At 42.4% G+C, this 26,525-nt stretch overlaps 1 protein-coding gene across 1 annotated transcript; it reads right to left on the bottom strand.

Annotated features, from left to right (window-relative positions):
• Positions 1-4,056: 4,056 nt before the first annotated feature.
• Positions 4,057-26,306, bottom strand: MTNAP1 (mitochondrial nucleoid associated protein 1). Its single transcript, XM_072939500.1, has 6 exons — positions 26,173-26,306; positions 25,548-25,660; positions 16,461-17,979; positions 6,229-6,336; positions 5,601-5,705; positions 4,057-4,408 (listed from the first exon to the last, which is right to left on the bottom strand). The coding sequence occupies exons 3-6, from the start codon at positions 17,950-17,952 to the stop codon at positions 4,386-4,388; spliced, it is 1,728 nt and encodes a 575-aa protein (XP_072795601.1). The 5' UTR covers positions 17,953-17,979; positions 25,548-25,660; positions 26,173-26,306; the 3' UTR covers positions 4,057-4,385.
• Between the last annotated feature and the right edge of the window lie 219 nt (positions 26,307-26,525).

Genomic DNA, 26,525 nt, shown 5'->3' with positions numbered 1-26,525 from the left:
CAGCTCTCAAGCTGCTGCTGCAAATCCTAGGAGGCCGGGGCAGTTCCTGCACGTGCGGTCTCGACTGCTGCTATAAACTTGCAATTAAATCAAGTGGTTTCTCTAGCATGACAGCTGCTCTCCTGTATGGCTTCCTAAAATTTAAGACTAGATTTCGTGGATGCCTTACGTGAGGAATTATGGGGAGGTGGATGGTACAAGCAAGGCCTGCCCCGGGGAGTAAGGAAGTGACACGGAGCATTGTCGATGTCACTGTGTAAGTCAAACATCAAACATCAATGCAAGTTAATCCTCTGGGAGGGGGCAGGGTGACAAGGCTGAGCCTTTTGGAGAAATGGAGAAGAGTGACAACCCACGGTAGCGGGAGGACTGTTCCCCCGCCCTTTGGCAGGTGGAGGCTGTGGCCTTATCCTGCCTGGAGCAGGAGCGGGAGGAGGCAGAGGGGGAAGGCAGCCTAAAGAATGCTGGCCCAGGAGACAGATTCAGGGGGTCTGAGCACCTGCCCCAGCCTGGGCTGCTGTGACACACCCACAGAGCCACGGGGACAAACTCCTTCACCTCCTCAAGCCCGTTTCCTCATTCTAGGAAACGAGTGTGACAACAGCACCTGCCTCGCGGGGTGAGCTGAGGATAAATGCGAGAAGGCGGGTCAAGAGCACCGCACGGACTTGGCACCCACCTGGCAGCGGGACTTCAGCATGGGTTGTGGGGGGCCCTGGCTTGTTTCGAGTTCAGAATGTGAATGTAGTGTCATGCCTGCCACAAGCGGTTTTAGGAAAGCTGTTACTATTTCATTCATTCCTACTACGTGTCAAGACTTTGCTGACATTAACAGAGGCAAGACTTCTCACCAAATCTCTGCAAAGTAAGTGTAATTGTCTGCATTTTATAGTCTGGATCTCCAGTGAAGTTAGACAACTGACCCGAGGCCACACCTACCCATTCCACAGGTGAGGGCCTGGAAGAGGCGAAAAACCAGAATAATGTTTTTTATTTTTTGAAAACATTCCGGTTATGAACAGTGGTGGTAACATGCAGGAGGAACCCCGTGGGGGTGGAGCAGGTATGGAGAGTAGTTAGGATCATGTGTAACAGATGTGATGACAACTGTGGCAGCAGATAGGGATTCCCAGAGTATGAAACACCCCACTGATAATACAACAAAATGATTTTACCAGCTGAATATTTTAATATAGAGAGAAAAAAATACAGTCTTCCCAGGAAATGCCACAGTCCACACTGTCACTCAGGAGTCAACTCCGCGGGGAGCAGGGCTAGCCCAAGCTCCGCAGCGCACGCGAGGGTGCCGAGGCCTGCACAGTTCCAGCCCGCAGTGGTGCATGCTTCCCTTAAGTCTTCTCCAGGACGGAGAGGAGCCCCGTACCCCCGTTTAGCTCTTCTGCAAGGGGGGGTGGGAGGGGGGCGGGCACTTCTGGTAAGGAGGTCTCGGGCTAATTTCCACGCCTGGTGCTGGAAGCCTCGTTCAGGGCCACGTGCAGCTGTCCCTGGAGCAGAATCTATGCCTGGCTGCTTAGCTCCCAAGGCTGGGGAAGACGTGGAGCAGGATTTTAAGAGAAAATTTAGGAGGCTGTCTAAAACTGAACCACGCTAAGAGCTTTCTTTACTCCTTTTCCTCTTGGCTTTGTGAAGAGAGCATCAGCTACCCTGGCTTCCGCACGGAGAGCACACTCACTCGTCTACACCTCCAGTTTTGAAAGGAATCGCTCCTCTTTCTGGAGGCGGCCTGTATGTAACCTGCCAGCTCACACACACAGGTAGGTCTGTCTGTGCGAACAAACTTCTCTTGGAGGGACGGTTGTGTATATGAACAATGAATGTCTCCTCATAAGGCAAGCTGACGTCAATATTGCAAACATGATCCCTGGATCATGCTGCATTTGTTTAGATCTGAATCTAGGAAAAGAATTAATTTGTTTTCAGCTGACCTCAACTCTCTGAAACTGTTCTCAACACCATCAGGAAATCCTTAAAGACTCAATAAAAGGTCTTCAAGGATTTTCCTCCTCTCACCCGCAAGTGGCCGCAGTGAGTAGATAGGGAACCCTTTCCCTCCGTTATTTTGTGGCCATAACCAAGTAATTCCAGAATCTAGACAAACTGCCGATGGTTTTTTTCAAAGTCACTCACATCATTTTAAGAATCCATGCTTAGTATCGAATTCAAAGCAATCAGTTAAGATTTTTTGCTCTTTCCTACTACATGTGAATTAGGAGTCTTGGTACCGATCATGTCAAACTAAAAATCCTCCTATTAATGGAGGAGCCCACTTTTGTCTTAAACTCGGCAATACGATGGATACAGAGAGCCCTCTAGGACTGACAGCCCGTTAGTTCATTCTTCAGGAACTTATTTTCAGGCATGTGAAATATTTACCATGCTACAACGGAGCTTAATTTTTTCATTACGTTTAGCATTCTGACTATGACGGTACTGCAGAAATGTTCCTGATAAAAATCTTGGAGGGCTACAAGCTAACTCTTGTGGCCACTACTGCACTTAAATGTCGTGCTTAGGGGGGCAACATTAGGGCACTTAAGGTACTAAGTCCAGAATGGCGGCTCCTACTGAAATGTCTAAACCCCCAATGTTTTAGAGCGATGATCCCCAGTCGTCTTCATCCCTCTGACACAGGCGACCGTGAGGTGTCGTGCTCGTCTAGGGCTGGGGCCGGCTTGCCTTCTGAAAAGGGCCAGAGAGGAACCATTCTCAGCTCTGCAGGCGCTGGGGGCTCTGCCTGCCTCTGCAGCGTGGAGGCAGCCACAGCCAGCACCTAGCCGAGGGAGCAGGGCTGTGTTCCAGGGAGACATCACAGAAACAGGCCGGGTGCTGGCTCGTGCCCGTGGGCTGTCGTGGTCTGCTGACCCCTGCTGCAGGGGGCCGGGGAAGAGGACGCAGCGGAGCGGTCATTCTCATCTACTTTTGTACCCTGAGCGTTTCGGATGTAGAGAAAGGCCATAGCGGAGGTGCAGGGAGAATCCCTCCCTGACTGTCTCTCTCAAAGGGCGTTAAAGAATGGCCACAAAGCCACTCCAAAAGGAGACCTTGTTTTTGGAGTTCTGATGACATTCTCAGTCATTAAAATACAGACCTGTAGTACACTCTCCCTCAACCTTGAGTTTTCCCCTATGGGGAATTCTAGTGTACCTTTTCCTTAACCATGAGGATTTGAGGCAGAATTAAATTACTCCCACGGTGGATAATTAGAGAGGGAGAAGGGGACAGGGGATGGGAGAATAGACATGGGAGACAAAGCAGCTCAGGTTATGGGAAGAGAGAAGGACGATGAGGCAACACACAAATGTTGGCCCTCAAACAGCACGCCTGCTTTTCTGTCATTCTGAGGGAGCTGGAACAAGAGAAATGGCACGCCTGGCTTCTGGCCTGAGGACATCACAAGCAAGGCTGACACAGACAGAAGGACTGACAGGTAGGGGCATATCTATATATGATACACAGTCAACGCCCGGTGTTGGAAAAGTCATCCAGCTGTGCTATCCCAATTAAATTCCCTCACAGCCTTTCACAGTAGCCAAGTTTCTCTCTAGGGACCAAAGCAGAAGTCATACAATTTAAAAATCGCTGAAAATTTTGATGAGGGAAGACACAAAAAACCCCTCCAGCCAACAAGACTAACAAAGTGAAAGGAATATTTGATTATTTCACTGAAATTCTTGGGAGGGGGGAGGGTGGGATTCTGAAAAGAATCGCATCTGCTCACTATGATGCTTAAGATGTAGACAAGGTGATTCAACATCCTGCTTAGTGTGCTGTTTTAATCAGCTTAAAACTATCTGCCAAGGACGTTTCATGGGCTCCCCTGCAACTCTGAGCCCCAACCCTGCTTTTTGTGCCTCACATCTGCCAAGGCCTGGTCAGCGACCCAAGAGAGCCTGCCCATTCCCAAGGGAAAGGGCCTGATGTGTCCCGATTTTCCGCCACTTCAGACACTACACTGAATCAGCGTACATGTAGCCCAGTCTCTAGTTTAGATGAATGGCAAAATGCCAAGACACAGAGAACAATTTTCGGGAAAGATTTAAAATTGAGATGCTAGTTTTTACTGAGTATTAGGAAATAAAAAGCTTATTTAAAAATTTTAACACTGAACTCTGTCATCTTCTGAATTTTTTTTCCAGTAACTTTGTCTCTTTTGAGAACAAGCCAAAGAAATATGCAGACAGCACCAGATCTGTCCACATTTAAAAAAACATGCTTCCTGTATAATTATTAGATTCCAGTAATTTTATTCTTTTCACCCTCCCCTGCCCCCACCACAAGTTTACGCTGTTAAATACACGCTGCAGCTGTCTCCACCGCGCTCTCCTTGGAGCTGCAAAGCTTTCTTAAGTGGTTTCAGGTCAATGTTACTTACGCCAGCGCTGCAGCTCTTTGGATAAACAGAGATAAACGTAAGGTCCCAAAGGCCACGCTATTGACCGTTCCTATCTCTTGCCTCTATCGCTCATTCTATTTTTGTTTTAGGCACCACAAAATGTTTCTGCCTCACTTTCTTCAGTCTCATTTTAGAGAAGGGAAAAATAACCTCCAGCATCACCTCCGTGATCCCTTCGGGCAGGTAAAGCTTTCAGGGAAGGCCTTCTCCCAGTGAAAGGAACGACTCGAGGTTTCGGGCATCTCCATTTTTGAGGGGATGATCAGAAAGGAGCTCCTCTTTCTCACCAACGGCCAACTGTGTTATACCGGGGCCGGCGGCTACGCCCTGCTGCTCAGCATGGAAGCCTGCTGCGGACACACTTCCGCTGCCTGACCAGCTCTCCTATGTGCTGGCACTGAATTAGCCAAAACATCCAATTACAGTCAAATCTGATACTTTAAAAGTTTGTGAATTCTATTGGTCTCCAGTATGAATGGTTATTTTATACTTTTACACTGAAAGTTTTCATTTGAAAGTGGGCTTCTTTCTTAAATTGCAGAGGAATACTGGGCCTTTCCTGGTAGTTTTTCCTCATTTTTAACAATTAGGATATATTTTTATAAACCAATACTTTAAAGAATGAGCAAAAGTTATTTGGAGCTAACAGAACAATGAAATCCAGGCATTTCCTTTCTGGTAAGATCTGGTCCAAGCTGAAAGTCTTACCTCAAAAGGTGTTTGCTTTTTAATGTTGAAAGTAGATTAACTAAAACAGCTCTAAGCCTCAGACACACTGACGAGTGACAGCTGTGTTCTGTTTAGCCCCCTCTCTTGTGAGGTATAAAGCTATCTGGTTTCAATCTTAAGAAAGTTCTCAGGTAGGAATTGAGTGACCAAGGAGAAGAGCCCTATCTTTTAACAAGCAAACAGCTTTAGGGAAAAAACACAAGCTTACCAGATCTCCAGTGACAGCCTTAAATGGAGCATAAAAGCAGTTATGTAAATTCTAGTCAAATCTTATAAGGCCATTTATATAACCAAAACCTCTAAGGAAAAAACCCCAGAGCCTCAGGCAACAGCTCATTCACTAGGGCAAGTCAGATAATGCCAAACTGACATACAGAAAGCAATTCGGAAAATCCCCCGGAGGTGCCTATGATGGGATGTGACCTGTAATTTAGGCTGAAAATACAGAACAGCTTACTCAGATGCTTGAAACTCCAGCTACAACAAAGGACAAAGTATCCTGCAAACAGCATCGTGATGCCACCGACTCCACACTTCACGGTGGTGCTGCACCTGATCCAGCCTGTTTAAAAAGAAACAGGTCTGTCAGAGTGAAATGTAAGTAGTAGGGGCCCTTACCTGCGAGTTATTCAAGTTATCCAGTTAGCTTAGGCAAAGGAACTGTAATGCAAAGAATTTACGTATCACTATACATATATTTTAAATAAACGAAAAGGCTAAAACCCAGAAGTCCTTAATTTTAATACACTTAAATCAGTCTTATTTTGGGGAGTGGTGTTAACTTGAGGTTTAGAGTCCTCCCAGCTTTGGGTGAGGGAGAGACGGGGAGGTGGCGGAGAGGCAGGGGTACGAATTAAAGCAATGAAAGCTGTTCAGTACATGGCAGCTGCTAACGCATTAGCTCCGGTGCTTTCCATCAGGTCAGACTCCAGAATGAAGAGAGACGGACAGAAGAGCAGGAAGACTACAAAGTTGTCTCCTTTTTTCTGGAGCCTTGCTGTAACAGCCACAGCTAAAGTGAGACAAAGTTCTCCAAATGCCTGGAACCAGCAGCAGAGCCCAGCAGTCAATGACTCCAGCCTCACCTTTTTGGAGAGCTCCCAAGAACCTCATTAGAGAGAAGTTGGAGGTTGTGAGTCTGGTCGGGGGTTCCAAACTCCTCACTGCCGTCGAACTTCTTTCCAACAAAGGAACTAGGGTTCCAAACAGAAGTCACTGTCATAGTTCATCTAAATTCATCCTCTTCCCCGACACTCAGTGCCCAAAGTTCCCAGGGCGAGGCTGCAGGAAAAGTGTATTCTAAATCGGTAGATTAATGTCTGCATTGGGCTGTGGCTAACTTCGAAGTTCTGCAAGTCAAAGCAGTCTATTCCAGGTCAAAAAGAGGTTCCTCAACAGACGAAGGGTCCCTGGGGGTTAAGACCTAGATCCATCTGTGATCTGATGAATACAGTGCCCAGACGACCTACGTGCACATGCTTAATGAAACGACTCATTTGTACCTCCTATCATCCACTAGACATTGTAGCAAAAAGCCTGACTTTCCACTGTAATGTTAGCTACCTGTCACCACGACCTACAGCTGACAGGCGTGTTCTATTATCACGGCTGCTGACCCGCAAACACGGCTTATTTACGTTCAATATGTGAGTAAAGTTGAGCCAGAAAAGAGGGTTTATGCTATGTATTTACATTTGCCCTGCGGTTATTCTCCATGTTTAATGACACAGAAACCTCTAGTTCTCTGGTCTTGGTTCATCAAACCAAGGATAAAGGATAAATTAAGCAAACATTTACAACAGGTTTCACAACAGGTTTAGCAGGTATGGTAAAAGTTGCTGTAGATGTTTAAAAAAAATTCAAATGATCATCAATCTATTAACAATGAAAAGAACCAGGTAGGCTTCCAAGAATCACACAGATATTTCCTTGTAAGGTGAAGATTACTGTCTTAAAAAAGAAAGCATGACATAACCCATTCATGCTGGAAAAAATGTGCAGATGGGGGAGAAACTGCGCCGCGAAACCTGCAATTGTACAACCGCTTTCTCCGCAGGGTCAGGAACTGGGTGGCTCCCCAAGTCTTTCTCCAGCTAGATGAGCCAACTTACTTCACTTTGGCTCAGTACCTTACATGAAAGACACCACACTTCAGGCCCTGAGCTGGAATTGTAAACAGCCCAAGGCCCAGGAGAGTCTAGCTCAGAACCCACGAAAGCCCCATTATGGTTTTTTTCCACGTCCTTTGCTGGCCGCCCGGGTACTCTGGGTTCCGATCTCCATCCCTTTGGGACTGGTTGTGAGCCTCACCTGCCATTACCCACCGCCATCCCTCTGCTGCCTATCTTTCAGACACTGTCCTTGATCTGCCAACATTAATGTCCCTGCATTTCAAACCTAGTGACAGTGATCCCACTAACACAAACACTGGAAATCCTCATCCGCCCTTTACACCTCTAACATTTCCTATCGCCCCTCTGGCCTGGTCAGAAACCCAGAAGTATGACTTGACTTACCTCTCATGTCTCTGGCTGTCGGTTACTCATATGCTTCTTTCTAAAACACCCCCTTTTATGGATTCCTTTGGAGAACAGGGGATCTACCCCACCCTGGCCTATCAGATTCCTGCTCAAGTCCTGATCCTGACCATTGTGAGCCCCCTCCCCACAAGTGCAAACATCTCACATGGATACCGTACTGAGATCCCTCTCCTCTAAGAGAGGGTAGGGCAGTGACACCACCTCAGAGTTGTCATGAGGGTAAAAGGAGGTATTATCAGGCACCTAAGTACAATGACAAGAAACAGCCATCATTTGATAAACATTATTAGTTCCCTCACTTTTTCCTCCAAAAATGAGAAGTGGGTCTGTCAAGGACATGCCTTAGCACTACAGAAGGTAGAACAGAAAATACAGAAGCACTTTCACTTGCTAGAGATTTCGTATGGGCTGCAGGTGTTTATGCAAATGAAAAACAGAAACACAGAATCAACACCCCTGCGTCTAGCTGTGGTGTATCTTCCACAGCGTGGTTTAGTGGAAAGGTTTAAACCAGGCCCCGGGAGACTGGGTTCTACTTGCAGCTCTACCACTTACTGGCAACATGACCTTGGACAAATCACTTATTATCTCTCCACCTGTTTCATCATCTGCAAAACAGAAATAAAATCACTCTGTGCACCTCTCAGAGCGGTGAGGCTAAAATCAGAAAATAGATGAAACCCTCCGAAAACCACAAGGCAGCACTAGTGCTAATCAGTGAGCTACTGAGGCAGTTGAAGAAGATGTAGCGTTAAGCTAGCAATGCTCTCTCCTTAACACACTTCCATTCTGAAACCTTTAGAAAGGGATAATTAAAATAGAAAAAAAATGTTTCTCAGAACAAACTGCAGTCTAGTGAATATGTGATCATTTACAAAATATACCGGGCTGGTGGGGGGGGGAATATATTCCTTTCGGAAGAGATAGGACAAGTGTTTCAGGTTCAAGCCTGTTCTGAGTGGCTACAGGTCTCCTGTCAAAATACACCTAAAGCATCAGTCTCCCAAGGAAATAGAAATAAGAGGAACAGATAAACAAGTGGGCTGAGCCTCTAAGTGCGACTCCCTTTAGAGGCTGCTACGCGCTGGCTGTGCACGAAGACTGTTGTGGGGTGAGTCGTTTTTCCCTGGGAGTGAGGACTGTCGAGAGTGGCCAAAATGGAGGACGCAGAGCTCACCTTCTGTCACGAGCACACCCAAACCACAGCTATCTGCAGAACAGTCATCGATGAAAAAGACTGGAACCTACCAGAAAAGATCTTCTATGGGCGACATAAAAAATGACCACAATGAGGAGGGTAGGAGGGACGGACCTGCAGTACAATCGAATCCCGTATCCTGAAGTGGGTGACTCCCGAACTGGAGAGTAAGTATTTTGCAGAGGCCCTCCCACAGGAGAGTTCTGAGCCCCACTTCGGCTCCCCAGCCTGGAGTCCTGCACCAGAAAGACAAGCCCTCAGAGCACTTGGCTTTGAAGGCCAGTGGGGCTTAACTGCAGGCGCCCCACAGGACTGGGGGAACAGAGACTTCATGCTCAAAGGGCGCACACCAAAACCTCATGTGCACTAGGACCCAGGGCAAAAGAAGAAATTTGATAGGAGCCTGGGCCAGGTCTACCTGCTGGTCTCGGAGAGTCTCCTGAAGGGGCCAGTGACTGTGTGGCTATGGCTCACCCCGGGGACCCAGAAGCTGGTGGCAGACATACTGGGGAACATTTGGCCCTGTGACCACAGTTGATGTTGGTAGCTGACATCTTGGCTCATTAGCTCTAAGACCCGGCCCGACCCAACAGCCTGCAGGCGACAGTGCTGGAATGCCTCAGGCCAAATAACCTAACTGCACTGGGACACAGCCCCACCCATCAGCAGACAGGCTGCCTGAGGACTGAACAGCCCTCTGGGCTGGCCCCTAGACATGACCTAGCCCACCAGAGGGCCAAGACCCAGCTCCACCCTGCAGTGGACAGGCTCCGGCCCCGCCCACCAGGAAGCCTGATAAGCATCTAGACCAGCCTCATCCACCGGGGGCAGACAACAGAAGCGACGAAACCACCATCCTGCAACCACCTGGGCCCTGGCCAGGTCCACGAGCAGGCCAGTGCGACCTCAGGACACCTCGGCCCCGAAACCCAGCTGTGCCAGAACTGACTCCCCCCCCCCAACCCCAACAATCTGAAATAAGCGATGGGATGTTGGGGCCCTGCAGCCAGACTCCAGGAACCAGCTCTGTTTGTCCGCAGCCCGGCACTAAGCCCAGGGTCTGGCTTCACCTGTCAGTGGGTGGGCACCAGGCACAGTCTTCGAGACTCTGCCTCTGCCCACCAGTGAGCCAGCACAGCCCAGGGGGCCCTAGGATTCCACAGCCAGCCGCCTCATGACCAGGCCCCACTAAATGGCAGCCAGCAGCATCTGCACAAGGCAGGACCTGGCAAGCACCTAGACTACCTACAGAACCCACCACAACAGGACGCATGCAGGCCTCTTACGGTGAAGTCCTGGAGCAAAGCTTGGGTGACGAGTGGGGAGTGCACTGCTGGGACACACGGGATGCCTCCCACAGAGGGCCACGTCCCCAAGATCAAGAAATGGAACTAACCTACCATGTACATAAAAATACAAATAGCAAGTCAGACAAAACGAGGCAGCAGAGGAGTATGTTCTAGATGAAGGAACAAGATAAAACCCGTGAAGGAGTAAGTGCAGTGGAGACAGGCAGGAGAAAGAATTCAGAGTAATGATTATAAGATGATCAAAGAACTCAGGAGGAAAATGGATGCACAATGTGAGATTTTTAACAAGGAGTTAAAAAACTATAAAGAACAACCAAAGAAAGATAAAGAATACAATAACTGAAATGAAAATACACTGGAAAGAATCAACAGTAGACTAAACGATTCAGAAGAACGGATCAGTGAGCTAGAAGGCAGAGTAGTGGAAATCACTGCCACTGAACAGAAAAATCAAAAAAGAATGAAAAGATGTGAGGACAGCTTAAGAGACCTCTAGGGCAACATCAAGCACATTAATATTTGCATTACAGGGGTCCCAGAAGGAGAAGAAAGGGCCTGAGAAAATATTTAAAGAGATGATAGCTGAAAACCTCCCTAATCTGGGAAAGGAAATAGTCACCCAAGTCCCGGAAGTGCAGACTCCCACACAGGATCAACCCCAAGTGGAACACACCAAGACACACTGTAATCAAATTGACAAAAATTAAGAGTAAAGAGAGAGTACTAAAAGCAGCAAGGGAAAAGCAACAAATAACAGACAAAAGATCTCCCACGAGACTATCAGCTGATTTTTCAGCAGAAACTCTACAGGCCAGAAGGAAGTGGCACAATGTATTTACAGTGATGAAAAGAAAAAACCTACAACCAAGACTACTCTACCCAGCAAGGCTCTCATTCAGATTTGAGGGAGAAATCAAAAAGCTTCACAGACAAGCAAAAGCTAAAACAATTCAGCACCACCAAACCAGCTTTACAACAAATGTTAAAGGAACTTCCCTAGGTGAAAAAGAAAAAGCCACAACTAGAAACAAAAAGATTGTGGAATGAAAAAGCTCACTGGTAACAGCATACAGTAAAGGTAGGAAATCATCCACACACAAAGCTAGCAGGGAGATTAAAGGGCAAAAGTAGTGAAGTCATCTGTATCCACAATAAGTAGTTACAGGATACACACAACAATTAGATGTAAAATATGGTATCAAAAACAGTAATCATGATGGGAGAAGAATACAAATGCAGGGTACTTAAAATGCATTTGAAATTAAGAGATCAGCAACTTAAGACAATTATGTATATATATATACAGACTGCTACACAAAATCCTCAAGGTAACTACAAGCCAAAAATCTAAAATTGATCTACACACAAAAGAGAAAAAGGAATCCAAGCATAACACTAAAGACAGTCATCAAATCACAAAAGAAAAGGGGGAAAAAAGGCAGTAAGAACATATATCAATAATTAAGCTAAACGTCAACAGACTAAATGCTCCAACCAAAAGACAGACTGGCTGAACGGATACAAAAACAAGACCTGTATATTTGCTGCCCATAAGAGACTCACTTCAGATCTAGAAACACATAGAGACAGAAAGTGAAGGGATGGAAACGGTATTCCATGTAAATGGAAATCAAAAGAAAGCTTGAGCAGCAATACTTAAATCAGACAGACTTTAAAATAAAGACTGTTATGAGACAAAGGACACTACATAATGATCAAGGGATCAATCCAAGAAGATGTAACAACTGAAAATGTACATGCACCCAACATAGGAGCACCTCAGTATACAAGTCAAACATTGACAGACGTAAAAGAGAAATTGACAGTAATACAACAAGAGTAGGGGACTTTAACACCCCACTGGCATCAATGGACAGATCATCACAGTAAGGAAACACAGGCCTTATATAACACATTAGACCAAATGACTTAATATTAATAGAGCTTTCTACTCAAAGCAGAATACACATTCTTATCTTTCCTTTTATTTTTTTTTACATTCTTTTCAAGTGGAAGATTCTCCAGGATGGATCATACGGGAGGCCACAAAACAAGCCTCAGCAATCTTAAGAAAACTGAAATCATATCAAGCATCTTTTCCCATCACAATGTTATGAAAGTAGAAATCAACTACAAGAGAAAAAGCTGCAAAAAAACACAAACATGTGGAGGCTAAACCATTTGCTACTAAATGACCAATGGATCACTGAACAAATCAAAGAGGAAATCCAAAAAATACCTAAAGACAAATGAAAATGGAAACATGACTATCTAAAACCTTTGGGAGGCAGCAAAAGCAGTTCTAAGAGAGAAGTTTATAGTGATATAAGCTTACCTCAGGAAACAAGAAAAATTTCAAACCACCTAACCTTACACCTAAAGCAACTAGAGAAAGAACAAAACTTCAAGTTAGTAGAAGAAATCATAAAGATTAGAGCAGAAACAAATGAAAGACTTAAAAACAACAGAAAAGATCAATGAAACTAAAAGCTGTTTTTTTTTGAAAAGATAAACAACATTGATAAACCTTTAGCTAGACTCATCAAGAAAAAGAGGGGGAGGGCCCAAGTTAATAAAATCAGAAATGTATAAGACTTAGGTAAAACTGAAATCACAGAAATACAAAGGACCATTAAGAGACTACTATGAGCAACTATACACCAATAAAATGGACAACCTAGAAGAAATGGACAAATTCTTAGAAAGGTACAATCTCCCAAGACTTAAACAGGAAGAAAGAGAAAATGTGAGCAGACCAATTATCAGCACTGAAATTGCATCAGTAATTTAAAAAATCCCAACAGACAAAAGTCTAGGACCAGATGGCTTCACAGGCAAATTTTACTATTTAGAGAAGAGTTAACACCTATCTTTCTCAAACTATTCCAAAAAATTGCAGAGGAAGGAACACTTCTAAACTCCTTTTATGAGACCACCATCACCCTGATACCAAAACTAGACATAGATATTACAAAAAAGAGAAAATTACAGGCCAATATTACTGATGGACATAGATGCAAAAAATTGTCATGGTAAAAAGCTGAAAGCATTCCCTCTAAGACAGGAACAAGACAAGGATGCCCACTCTCACCACTTTTATGCAACATAGTTTTGAAAGTCCTAGCCACAGCAATCAGAGAAGAAAAAGAAAAGGAATCCAAAATAGAAAAAAAGTAAAACTGTTACTGCTAACAGATGACATGATACTATACAAAGAAAATCCTAAAGGCACCACCAGAAAACTACAGTTCATCAATGAATTTGGTTAAGTTGCAGGATAAAAATTTGATACACAGAAATCTGTTGCATTTCTATACACTAATGACAAAATAAAAGAGAATTTAAGGAAACAATCCATTTACCATCTCATTAAAAAGAATAAAATATCTAGGAATAAACCTACCTAAGGAGGCAGAAGACCTGCACTCTGAAAACAGTAAGATGCTGATAAAAGAAACTGAAGATAATACAAACTTATGGAAAGATACTGTGTCCTTGAACTGGAAGAGTCAATATTGTTAAAATGACCATACTACTCCAAGGCAATTTACAGATTCAATGCAATCACTATTAAATACCAATGTTATTTTTCATAGAATTGAAGCAAAAAAATTAAAATTTATATAAGAAACACAAAAGACTCTTAACGGCCAAAACAATCCTGAGAAAGAAAAAAGGAGCCGGGAAGAATCACATGCCTTGACTTCAGACTATACTACAGAACTATAGTAATCAAAACAGTATGGTACTGGCACAAAAACAAACGCATAGACCAATGGAACAGGATAGAAAGCCCAGAAGTAAACCCATGCACTTATGATTAATTAATATACAACAAAGGAGGCAAGAATATACAATGGAGAAAAGACAGTCTCTTCAATAAGTGGTGCTGGGAAAACTGGGCAGGTACATGAATGAAATGAGAATATTCTCCAACACCATATGCAAAATCAAACTCAAAATGGATTAAAGACCTAAATGTAAGACTGGATACTATAAAACTCTTAGAGGAAAACAGACAGGACACTGGCATAAATTGCGGCATTATTTTCTTGGCCCTGTCTTCTAGAGTGATGGAAACAAAAGCAAAAATAAACAAATGGGACCTAATTAAACTTAAAAGCTTTTGCACAGCAAAGGAAATTATAAACAAAACGAAAAGACAACCTATGGAATGGGAGAAAATATTTGCAAACAATGCAACCAACAAGGAATCAACTTCCAAAATAATACAAACAGCTCATACAGCTCAATAAACAACAACAACAGCAAAACCCAACAAAAAACCACCTAATCAAAAAATTGGCAGAAGATCTAAAAAGATAGCTCTCCAGAGACACACAGATGGCCAACAGGCACATGAAAAGATGCTCAACATCACTAATTATTAGAAAAATCCAAATCAAACCCATAATGAGGTATCACCTCAAACCAGCCAGAATGGCCAACATTAAAAAGTCCACAAATGATAAATGCTGGAGAGGGTGTGGAGCAAAAGGAACCCTTCTACACTGTTGGTGGGAGTGTAAACTGGTGCAGCCACTACAGGGAACACCATGGAAGTTCCTTAAAAACCTAAAAATGGAGCTATCATATGATCTGGCAATATCATTTCTGGGCATACATCAGGAGAAAACTAACTCAAAAAGACCCATGCACTCTAATTTTCATAGCAGTACTATTTACAATATTCAAGATATGGAAGCAACCTAAACGTCCATTGACCAATGAATGGATAAAAAATTTGTGGTGTATGTATACCGTGGAATACTACTCAGCCATAAAAAATGAAGTGTCACTTGCAGCAACATGGATAGACCTAGAGATTATTATACCAAGTGAAGTAAGTCAGAAAGAGAAAGACAAATATCATATGACATCACTTATATGTGGAATACAAAAAATGATAACAAATGAACTTATTTACAAGACAGAAATAGACTCAGAGACACAAAACAAACTTAGTTACCAAAGGGGGAAAGGGGGAGGGGAGGGATAAATTAGGAGTTTGGAATTAGCAGATACAAACTACTGTATACAAAACAGATAAACAACAAGGTCCTACTGTATATAGCACAGGGAACTACATTCAGTATCTTGTAATAAGCTATAATGGAAAAGAATCTGAAAAAAATATGTATTTAACTGCATCAATTAGCTGTACAGCAGAAACTAACACAACATTGTAAATCAACTATACTTCAATTAAAAACGAACACACACACACACACACACACACAACCTAAAGCACCAAATTAACTCTAAGCAAAAAAGAGACGGACAATACTGTAACTATGCACCTAGAAAAAGAAACAAAAAAGAAAAACAGTAATCCAAAGTTTCTGGTGAGGAAAATGAAGAAACCATGTTTTGAAACTAGAGAGGTAGTCCAGGAACCAAAGGCAAGGATCAGCAGGAAAAAGAGGGTACCTGAAATGGCTGTTGGGAAATTCCTGCTTCAGGCCTCAGTCATCCCACTGGTTAACCTCTAGTCATCAGCAAGAAGCATCTAGTGAACTTCTGAAGAGGTAGACTCAAAACCAGTCTTGATGTTGTCTCTTTCCCCCAGTACTTCTTACCTCATCTCTCAAGTCAACCTCTGGTTCTACTCTTGGGTCCTATTCTCGACAGCCTAATTGTTGGAGTGCATGGACTTCTACCCCTTTTTGGCCACACCTTCTGCTCCTGGTCCTGATCTTCATTGGATCGTCCCTGAACCTCCACTTCCACCTACCTTGACTGCCATGCCTCCCATGGACAGTTTTAGTCCCACCTGGCCCCAAATTCAAAAATCTTATCTGCTCATCCTCTGCTACTCTAAAATGCTAGATGCCGCATTTGACCACATGCCTGGGAACTATTGTGTCTAACCTAGTCCTGACTGAAATCTAAGCACAGCACTTGTTCTGTTTAGGCAGACCCTGAAGTCTTTATGGTTTTCTTGAGTCTGTTCAGCTTGAAAATTCACTCAATTTCCACTGGCCATACCTCTTTCCAATCTAGAAATCCAACTTTTATCAGCATCACTGGCCAGCCTGTCTTAGTCCAAACTTCAACTCTTGGTGGAGGGGGAGGGGGAGGGAGGATGATCAACCACTATTATTGACTCCTGGGAGCAAGAAGTAATCTGTTGAGAACAATTGTAAGTCCAGTACACGGGAACGCCCAGATAGAAGTAAGCTAAGTGAGTACAACCGTTAGCATTCTGAACCTTATTAGTTCAAAAGGCACAAAACTGTTTGAATGGGCTTGAAAGTGAGCGTGTTTACCTTGTGAGAATCTTTCCCCCTGGCGACTGAAGAGCAGAGGCTTCAGGGCCATCATGTTCCAATTCTGAGGCTTCCCTGGCAACACCCCAAGTCCAAGATAACCAGGATAGAGCTCTGGAAACCATTCCAGTCCTAGAGAGCTCGACAGGGTCTTCTGGTTGGTGACACTGATCTGACCGGCAGAGGAGCTTGTAGAAGCGTGATGCTGGGTGGAATATGAAGACTGCTGGTCCCTAAAGTGCAATGCTTGGGGCTGACAGCCCAATTCGGGTGCCAGAGATGCTTGTTCCTCTCTCTTCATCAATGCCTTTACAGCGGAGACTGGATTATGACTGCAGGCTTCTGCTTTCTCTTCCTGGAGAAATTTTACAGCCAGAGAAGGAAGACTTTGATTGTGTGACCGTGATACAGAAAGAAGCTCATTTTGAGTTGTCTCTGCTGGTGTGAACAGGTTTAAACTGGGACGTTCATCTTGAAATTTCTTCTCCGTGACTGAATTGGTACTAAAGGCCTTCTTAGAGTCATCGCTCATGGAAGAGCATTCCTCCATCTCTGTCACAAATACACTGTTCTCTGCATTCTCTTTGCCTCCACATGCTTCTGCTCCAAGGTTAAGTCCTTTTCCCTGGTTCTCCATGACCTGGATTTGACCTAATGGGTTAATTTTAAAAGCTGCAACTTGTGATCCTGTGTTCTTTCCCTGAGCCCCCGAGTCCTTAACATCAGCATACACTTCAGAGCGCTGATTCCTGGCCTTGGAATTTCTCTCACTGCCTGATGATGATGTGTTTACCCTTTTGACTGCATAACTGAGATTCATGGGAGAACTATGATAATCATCAGACGTATCTAGTAATTTTACTAGAAGGTTCTGTCTTGGGGAATCAATCTTATCCAATCTTAAATCAGCAGAAGTGGCTTGTACATCATTAGGGAAGACGGAAGAATATTTGCTGTCTTGATTTGACAATGAAGGTTCCATTGGGCCAAGAGATAAAGTTGCTTCAGTTTCTGAAGGATCATTTCTACTTTTCCCTGATTTAGGCAAATCTTTGGCAAGTCCTTTTTTAGGCGTGGTGTTCCCTGATGCAGAAAACTGAGCTGTAGTTTCTCCCTGGAGAGTAATCTTTGGTTCAGTATTTTTTAACATTTTGAAGGAGGGTTGAATTTGATTCTTGATGGCTTTACTGGCCTTTGTACTACTTGCTTTTTCCAAACCAACGGCTAGTAGTGGAGAGGACTTCACTGTCTGTTCTGATTTGTCTCCTTTCAATTCAGGATTTCTTTTCTCACTGTCTGTCCCTAGCCCTCTCTCTTTAGCTTTAATTAGGCCTCTGATTGGTCCTTTGATTTTCTTAGCATGTGGGAGTGTAGCTGGCTTGGGCTGACAAACCTCTCCATCAGCAGGTATAGCTGGTTCTCTCATCTTACAGTGCGGCAAGTGGGATTTCAGTCGTTTAAATGGCTTCTTACAGTAAGGACACACTTCCATTCTGGGTGGAGTATCACTCTCCTATCCCTGAAAGAGACAATTGTGAGGTTATGAAGGATACTGTTTGTAAATACCAATATTGTTTGGGTTGTATCTTTTAAAGTCATTTGAAAGAACCTAGGTTGCAGGACATTTAAAAAAAAATCTGTTTTGATCCATTCTTTTTCTTCCATAGGTAGAAAACTGAAATAATTGGATTTTGAGATCAACATTCCTGGCTCCATTTCTGCTTGGTATTTCACATTTCTTAAAGTCTTCAAACCCTTAAACACATCATTCAAGGGAAGAATGGTGAAGAATAAAAAACTCAGGCTGGGATTCCAAGGTGGTTGATTATAGAGTAGTGGTTTCCAAGGTGATATATGGAATGTTCATTGAGGGTACAAGAAAATACTGGAAATTCCTTTCCCTAAGCAAGAAAAATGAAGCTCTACTAACATTTAACACATCAGTAATATGCACCTGTATACACATATGCAGAAGTACTGACATTGTACAAAGAATACATGAATGGAGGGGAGACTGGGTCCCAAATTTTTTACTGATAGTTTGTAGTACAATGGATTAATGGCAAATTTATTAACATCTTTGTGAAACTTATACCATGTAAAAATATTTTTAAAAATTTATACCATGTACCACTTGTGCCTTTTTGTTATTTGCTCCAGTCAGGAAAAGGAAATATTTAATTGCAAAGCTCAGATGGAAGTTATTTCTTTGTTTACATTTCCTGTTCTGTCAGACCCCCTGTGCACAGCTGTATTCACAAAACCAAACACTGGGCCTGGCATCTACTTGCTGAATGAATTTTCTCTGGACATAAATGCGCAAACACTATCATTATAAAGTACTGTGACTGTGAGTATCTTCTGACCGCTAAATGGGTCAAAAAGTGAACCTTCAAAACCATTTACAGGGGGAGGAAGAATACAGCTTAAGTATTAGAGTGCATGCTTAGCATGCACAAGGTTCTGGGTTCAATCTCCAGTACCGCCTCTGAAAATAAATCCAATTACTACCCACCTCCCAAATTTACGAAATAAATTTCATTTGTCATAGTAACCAGCCTACCTTATCCTACACAATGTCAGGCAAAACAAAAATGTTTTTAGCCAATAGACTTTACAGGAATTATTCTTACTTTGGAGGCACTTCTTTGACAATATATGTTATGGGCTGTTTATTTACAAAACTACACATAACTGAAGCCAGTCCATGGGCCTTAGGCTAATAATTGTAGAAGCGGTTTGAGTCCTCTGTTAACCGTGTCTGCCTCCACAGTACTTCATCCTCACTTTTAATCCTACTGGAAAGATTTCTGTTTAGACACTGAGCAGGTTATCCTTGGTGAAAGGCACTGGGAAGATTTCGCTCAGTTTAGACACTGAGTGGTTTCATCTTCAGTTGAAAGACTGGGAAGACTTTGTTCAGTTGGAAGAACTCTGAGTAGGGTCGGACTGTGTAATTAGGTGGAAGACTGACCTGTCATTTTGCCTTGAATTAGCTACTTTAATAGAGTTTGTTAACATGAAACTGAAATGTTAGAGCTTTTCAGATCCGAAGAAGGGATCTCCTTTCGGCCGGCAAGCGCTTTCTCAGGCGGCTGAGAAACTTGCGAGAATGGTGGAGGCAAGTCCTTGTACTGTGCAGCTGTCCCCGCAGGGAGAGCCACTCATTTTCATTAAAGCTTGCTTGTTCTGCTGGAGACATGGATGAGAACCGGCCATTCAGAGATCTGTGCACCCATGGTGGTCTTACGCTACCAGATGGAGAAGCCGAGACTCTGAAGAGGGAGCAGAAACGACTCTAGGGTAAAACTTGGAGGAATTGAGCTCACAGGCAGCACGCTGGCCCACCACACAACCGCACTAGCAATTTTATTTTGACAAACCGAACTCTGAATGGGGAATAAAGCTTTCAGAACAAAAGAAAAAGAACGACAGATGGTCAGCCTCAAGACCCCAGCCAGGCTTATGCATGTACGATACTTACACTTACCAAGTACTCACTTAATTGGGAATTAAAGGAAATTTTGCCCTAAAATTAACTAAGACGGGGCTCTTTTACTGCTTACAGACTGGGATTCTTAGCAGTCTTGTCTGGCTGTGCCATCTCTCGGGGCCTTTCTGTCGTCATAACCTCCATTATGTCAGCACGTACAACGAAGGCCTTTACTTTCTCTGTTCTGGGGAGTGAACTTTCTGAATCCTGTTTAGGTGGCATCTTTAACACTCTTTTATGGGGAAGCCCCTTGTGTCTCATTGGTTTGGGTCACTATTAAGATATATCATTAATGGCTGGATAATAGACCCTTCAAATTGTAGAAACTTCTAAACTGTTAAATTTTTAGAGCTCTTATTATAAACAGCCATTTTATTGGTACCTATTTAAAAAAAGGAAATCAAATTACAGGATGGAAAATGCACATCTAATAGTTGACCTAGGAACTCCCTTAGTTTAAAACAAACCAGAAAAGTTTGGAAAGCCTTATTTCTGTTTTCCTTTTCTACTCAATGGGTCTTACAGATGCTAATATAAAACATTAGAATAATTAATGCCAATTAGGTTGATTGGGGGGAGAGTATAGCTCAGCGGTTGAGCACATGCCTAGCATACAGAAGGTATTGGGTTCAATCCCCAGTACCACCTTTAAAAATAAACAAGTAAACCTAATTACCCCCACCCCCACAAAAAATAATAAATAAATAAATGTTCAATACATTAAAGAAAAGTCAAAAAAAAAAAAAGAAAGAAAAGAAAGAAACCACAGTGAGACATTACCTCACACGTGTTAGGATGGCTATTATTTTAAAAAGTTTTTAAAATTAGGTTGATTAACAGGAAAGTAAAACAAAAAAACTGACAGGAAAGTCTAGAGACGCTTTCCCAACAAAATAGAAATTTTAAAGGGATCTGTCCCAAATGGATAAAGAAATCTCTAGACAGTTATTAAGAAATGGGATAAATAAAATGGACATTTATGGGATTAAAACACAAGATTTCGTTACTACACCACCTAAGGCTGTATAAGCCAGAGACGACCTGGTCTCCAACATTAAAGGGCCCCAAACAAGTCTGCTTTATTTACCCCAGTTAACCCCAGTTTAAAAAAAATACACACACACAAACACACACACACAAAGCTGAAAGAAAATAACACTGAGATACCAGACCAACAATTATTTGGGGCAACAGTTAAGCCAATTAATTAAGTTTAAAGACTGACAAAGGGCCCAAGTCCACAGCCTCAACCCTGCACTGGGCTCTCGAGACTTTATATAAACTAGAGAAAATGATCGAGGGATAAAAAGAAAAACTGCTAGAACTCCTTGTAAGGCCAAAACTTGATTGTGGCCTAATGAAAACTAAAGTTAAAGGAATAAAAGTTGGTAGACTTAAAAGTTTATAAAAACGTGTATATTTAAATGGCCTTACATGAGATGGTTATATTCTGGGATAGGCATGTTTCACTACTTACCCTGCATGATATTATAAGCCAGGGTATATAGATCTGCCCCGCAGGAAATACTAAACATACTAAAAAACTGACAGGGTTACTTGAGCCTGTACAATATAAAGCAAAACTGAGAGCTAGTATTCAGGGGCTAAATTTTAAAAAAACGTAGAGATTTTACTCTGGGTTTAACTTGTGCACTCAGAAATGAAATGGAGCAAGACCCTGGAGTTCTCCTTGGTACAAATCCTTTCTGTGTCTGTGTTTCTTGTTTATTGGAAATAGGCTTCCTTCAGCCTCCTTGACCTTCCCTGAGTTCCAGGGGGCAGATTCAAACAATTGCTAATCAGGGTAGGGAGGAAATGCAGAAACAAAGGTCAAGAAACAATAGTGCAGCTGTGGGGCAGGGTCCTGGTTCCTCCTTAAGGAATATACATAACAATACCTTTGACTACTTCTGCTGGAACTAAGTGCCCTACCCAGGTAGACACCACCCTGTTACCTTTCCACCTGCCAGTCAGAAGAAAGTCACACACCCTGCAGCCCTCCTGTCAAATTTTGCCTATCAAAACCTCTCCCTGAAAACAACTGTGGAGTTGGGTTTTTGCAGAACAAGCCACCTCCTCTCCTTGTTTGGCCTTGCAGTAAACCTTTCTCTGCTCCAAATTCCAACATTTCAGTTTGCTTGGCCCCACTGTCCGTCAGGCACATGAACCTGATAACAGAAAGAGGCCCTTATTGAATGTCTTATGCAAGCTTTTGAAGGTAAGATAAATTAAATCCTAAAATTTTAGAGCATAGAGCCCTGGAGTTCTGGTTTAGTCAGAATTCTCACTGATATGTGAAGAATTAAAAGCAAAGGTCTGTCTTGCAAATCTCTACAAATCAGAAATGCACATATGGCCCATTGACCAGAGCCTCATCAGCTCAATCAGGTAGAACCTGAAACCAAAGGGTAAGAAAAAGGGGCAAAAGTGGTCCCTTTAAACTCAAAACGGCTGGGAAGGCTGCCTCAGCCAAAATCTAATTCATGGCCTCCTTAAGGGTTAATCAAAAACAAATCTTAAAATTCTTTCCCACAAACAGTAAAATCTTAGTCATCTGAGCAAGCAACTTTAACTTACCCCAATTATTATTTATAAACTAGTAACTTTATATTGCAATAACTGATTCATAACTAAGTTTTAAAGTGAAGCTATGAGATCTCTAGTTTTGTCTGTTTATATGCCTGTGTACACATTATACATGAGATATACGGAAATTCACAAAATTAAACTTATAAAAGAGCTCTTCCTAACTGACTTAAAAGTTAGTGTTTACAAACTATGTATTTCCAAATATGAAAAAAACTGGCCAAAATGAATTTCAGGTTCATGTGCTCTAGGAAACACTCAATACTAAATTAACATATGGCATTAAAGCTAGCTTCAGCTTACTGGTTTAATCAACATAGACATGTCTTACTTTTACTCTACCTAGGTTTACTGAAGGTGAATTAAGTTCGTGTTCTTTCTGCTGCAGAGTATGTCAGTAAGAAAATTTTTTTCTAACTTGGTATTGTAATACTTTCCTAACTTATAAAATAAAGGCAAAAGGGGCAAGAGTTTTCAGGTGGACTCTTTAGAAATAATTATGTTTTGGGTATGTCTATCTAAAATAGTTCCTCCAGATTTTGGTAACTTGAATTTGGCTAAGTTAAATGATGGGAATTCACTGACTATACAAGTCATTTCAGATAAGATAAAATATTTGAACATTAATTGCTAACTAGGTATAAATTTATCTACTTTTGTCTCCTTTCAAGATGGAAATTAAAGATGTTTAGGTTAGCTACACGTCTTGTACCACATTGAAGAAAAAAATTATGTTATACATTTCTAGAGGTTATGGGATATTTCAATTAAGAAATGTGAGTATGACAAACAGATTACAATTACTTGCTGCTTGTCAGCTTTTGCTAGAGTATGTTTTTAAAGGGTTAAATCTATAATACGTAATTAAAGCTACTAAAAATAAGGGAAACATTTCAGTATGCAAAAAAAGTAGGATGTCTTTTCATCAAAAGAAGGTATGAGAAATGGAAATATATTTTGTTAATGGGAAAGAATGATTTTGTTCTAGAACTGGTTGTTTTTGGATGGAAAAATAAGGGACAAACTAACAAACTAATACAGGTACAGAAAATTTCAGAAGGCTTGTAGAAAGAGAGCCCTGAAAAAACCAGTTTTGTACGAGGTCAGACTGCGATTAGGATTAAATTTAATTAGGTAAATGGATTTTGTTGACCTCCAGCTCACTCTGGGATGCTTCAAAGGAGCCCTGAAAAAATAATATATGTATGTATATTTATAACTGAATTTGCTTTGTTATACACATGAAACTAACATTGTAAACTGATACATCAATAACAAATAAGAATTAAAAATTAAATAAAACAAAAAAACACAAAGGAACTCCAAGACATATCAGAAACTTTAAACTAATTGGCTTATTTGGTATGTTAAATTACTTGAGAAGCACTGTCATGTGATTGGAGATGAACTTGAGGCTATATTGTATCAATAAATATCATTAATATAGATATTCCAAAATTTATATGGAATTCCTAAAAATCTGATACACCCTAGTATAATGTTACCAGTTATAACTCTAATTATCTTACAATGATACAGATATACATATACCTCTATACAGAAATATCCAAGTTTCTTGTCAACTGCATTGTAATCAGTTCTTTAACCATGCTATTTAAGTCCTGTCATTTATAAGCAAACATTGTTTTACTCTGATGCTTTTACAAAATGAAGATCTTCAAGAAAATTCATAAAAAGGACTTACTGACAAATGTAAGTTTCTGATAACTTTCGATCATACAACTGAACTGGGTATGAAATTACAAAACTCTAATGGAAAACCTAATGACTAAATCTGGATCAACAGGAATTAATTACATGGGGCTGAATAAATTGATAAATATGATTTATAACTTTACAACTCTTTTGGGGGAAATATACTGGCTTTTAATCTTTGTTTCTCAGAAAAACCTTTCCTCTTATGCTACATTCTGCAACAAGCTGATGAAATACACCTTTGTAAACAAAGATGAAATTTTTATCTTTTTCTCTCTACCTGATCCTTCCAGAATTTGGCTTCTCCAGCTGGCTCTCCTATGGACTTGATCGTTTACTGCAACCAGACTACAATTAGTTATACTAACCATTGTTTTAATTTGTTTTCTTTGCTTCCAAATTGTTTATGCTTTGTGTCTCTCTCTGCTACTCTATGACTTTATTACTTTTACTAGCTGTATTACTTATAGCCTGTCTGTTTTATAAGATCATTGTCCCTTGCATTGTGTAATCAGGTTTCTGACAAAAATTAATGATGTCTTGACAGAATTAATCACATACAACTCTACACAGAATAATTATAATAGTGCAACCCTAAGGGTGGGAAGAAGCAACAAAGAAAAACATTTATGGATAATAGACTAGTAAGTCATGGGATACAGAGAATTTTAGATTATCAACAGGGTCTGATCCAAAAGAGATCAGCACACTGAAAAGCCTATCAGCAGAATCTCTGCCTGATCTAGAATGACCCTCCTAGCACTGTGGGACAAAACTGGTCATGAAATGCCTCCCAAATGTTGGCTGAATTATGACCAAAGGGAAAACACTGTGAATGAAAAATGTTGCCTGCAATATCAATAAACAGAGGATGTAGCAGCCCACTGTCACTGCAGCTACCCTCAAAGTTGCACCCTGAGGGGACTCAGGATGGAAAGGAACAAGATACCAGCCCTACATAGCTAAATGCGTATCAAAGGAATGATTTTAATGAATCTTGACTCTTGCATCTTCCCATACACAGAAAAGCGATAAATTCATTAACATGAGATATTTAGTTTTCTTCAATTAACAGTAATCTACTGATCTTCCGACTACCTAGTCTTCGTTGCAAAACTCCTATATAACCTAGCTCCTCCCTTATCTCTTTCGAGCAGTCCCTCAGAGTTAAGAGGCTGCCTCTCGGGTACAGAGTCCTCAGAAAGACTGCTGAATAAAACATAATTCTCAACTTTTAAGGTTTTTTCCCCCTGCTGACACACAGTAGTCTTAGGGCTTAACTGCTTCCTTACCAAAGCTTCTCTTCTAGAAGGATGCTAATTTTGCGGTTGTTTCTCCTCGATCAGCAAGCTTCACGATCGCCATTCTCCAGCTTGGCAGAATGAATCTCAATTTTAGTCAGCCTCTGGAAGACACAATCAGAGAAGTAATTGGACAGCACATAATATGAGTAACTGCGGGAAAGTACTGAGGCAAATACATATAACTGGATTATCAGCAGGGAAGTTCCACCCCAGTGTTCTGCGAAGCAGAGTCTTAAGATTAACAGCCTCCACAGGCCGGATCCCAAAGTTACGGTAATCTTCGCCCTCACCACCTGCGCTCTCCTGCGGACTTTTCCGCCTCCCAGCCGCTTCCCCAGGCCGGCCTTCTTCTCCGATCCATTACGTTTCAGGAAAGCAGTCCTGCAGCTTCCAGCGAAGTGGGCGGGACCGGCGAGCAGCTCCGGGTCCGGGACCAGCCACCCCGCAGCCCTCCAGCCCGAGGAGCCGCTGAGACGCCAAAGGGGGCTGAATCCTCGGCTCCGGGAAGTCCTCCGCCCACTCCCTTCTCCCCTCAACAACCGCCCCGAGACCTAAAGCGGGGACCTCAGGAAACGTCCCCGCCCGTTGAGACTCCCCCATGGTAGCGCCTCACCTTGCTGGATATAAATGACCATGAAGCCCCCTGCGACAAAGCCCCCGCGCGGCCCACAAGCGTCTTCCCAACTCCCGATCCCGGGGCAGGCCATCTGCACCACTGCCTGATGCTTCTCAGCTATTTTTTAAAAATTATTACTTCATAAGGAATTAACTCAAATACTCGTATCATACTGTTATGATATAATTTAATTTAACTTAAACCTGGCTTGACTTTTACGCCGTCCCCGCTTGGCTGCGAACAGGCGAAAGTTCGGGCCACCTCTAGTGAGGTCCTCTCTCCCAGAAGCTCCGCGCGGCTCCTCCCCCGCCGAGCCCGCCTCTTCCTGTGGGCGGGGTTACCGGTCGGCG

This window comes from Vicugna pacos, chromosome 16 (genome assembly GCF_048564905.1).
Source record: "Vicugna pacos chromosome 16, VicPac4, whole genome shotgun sequence".
Taxonomy (NCBI): Eukaryota; Metazoa; Chordata; class Mammalia; order Artiodactyla; family Camelidae; genus Vicugna; species Vicugna pacos.
This window is presented reverse-complemented; position numbering and strand designations above follow the sequence as displayed.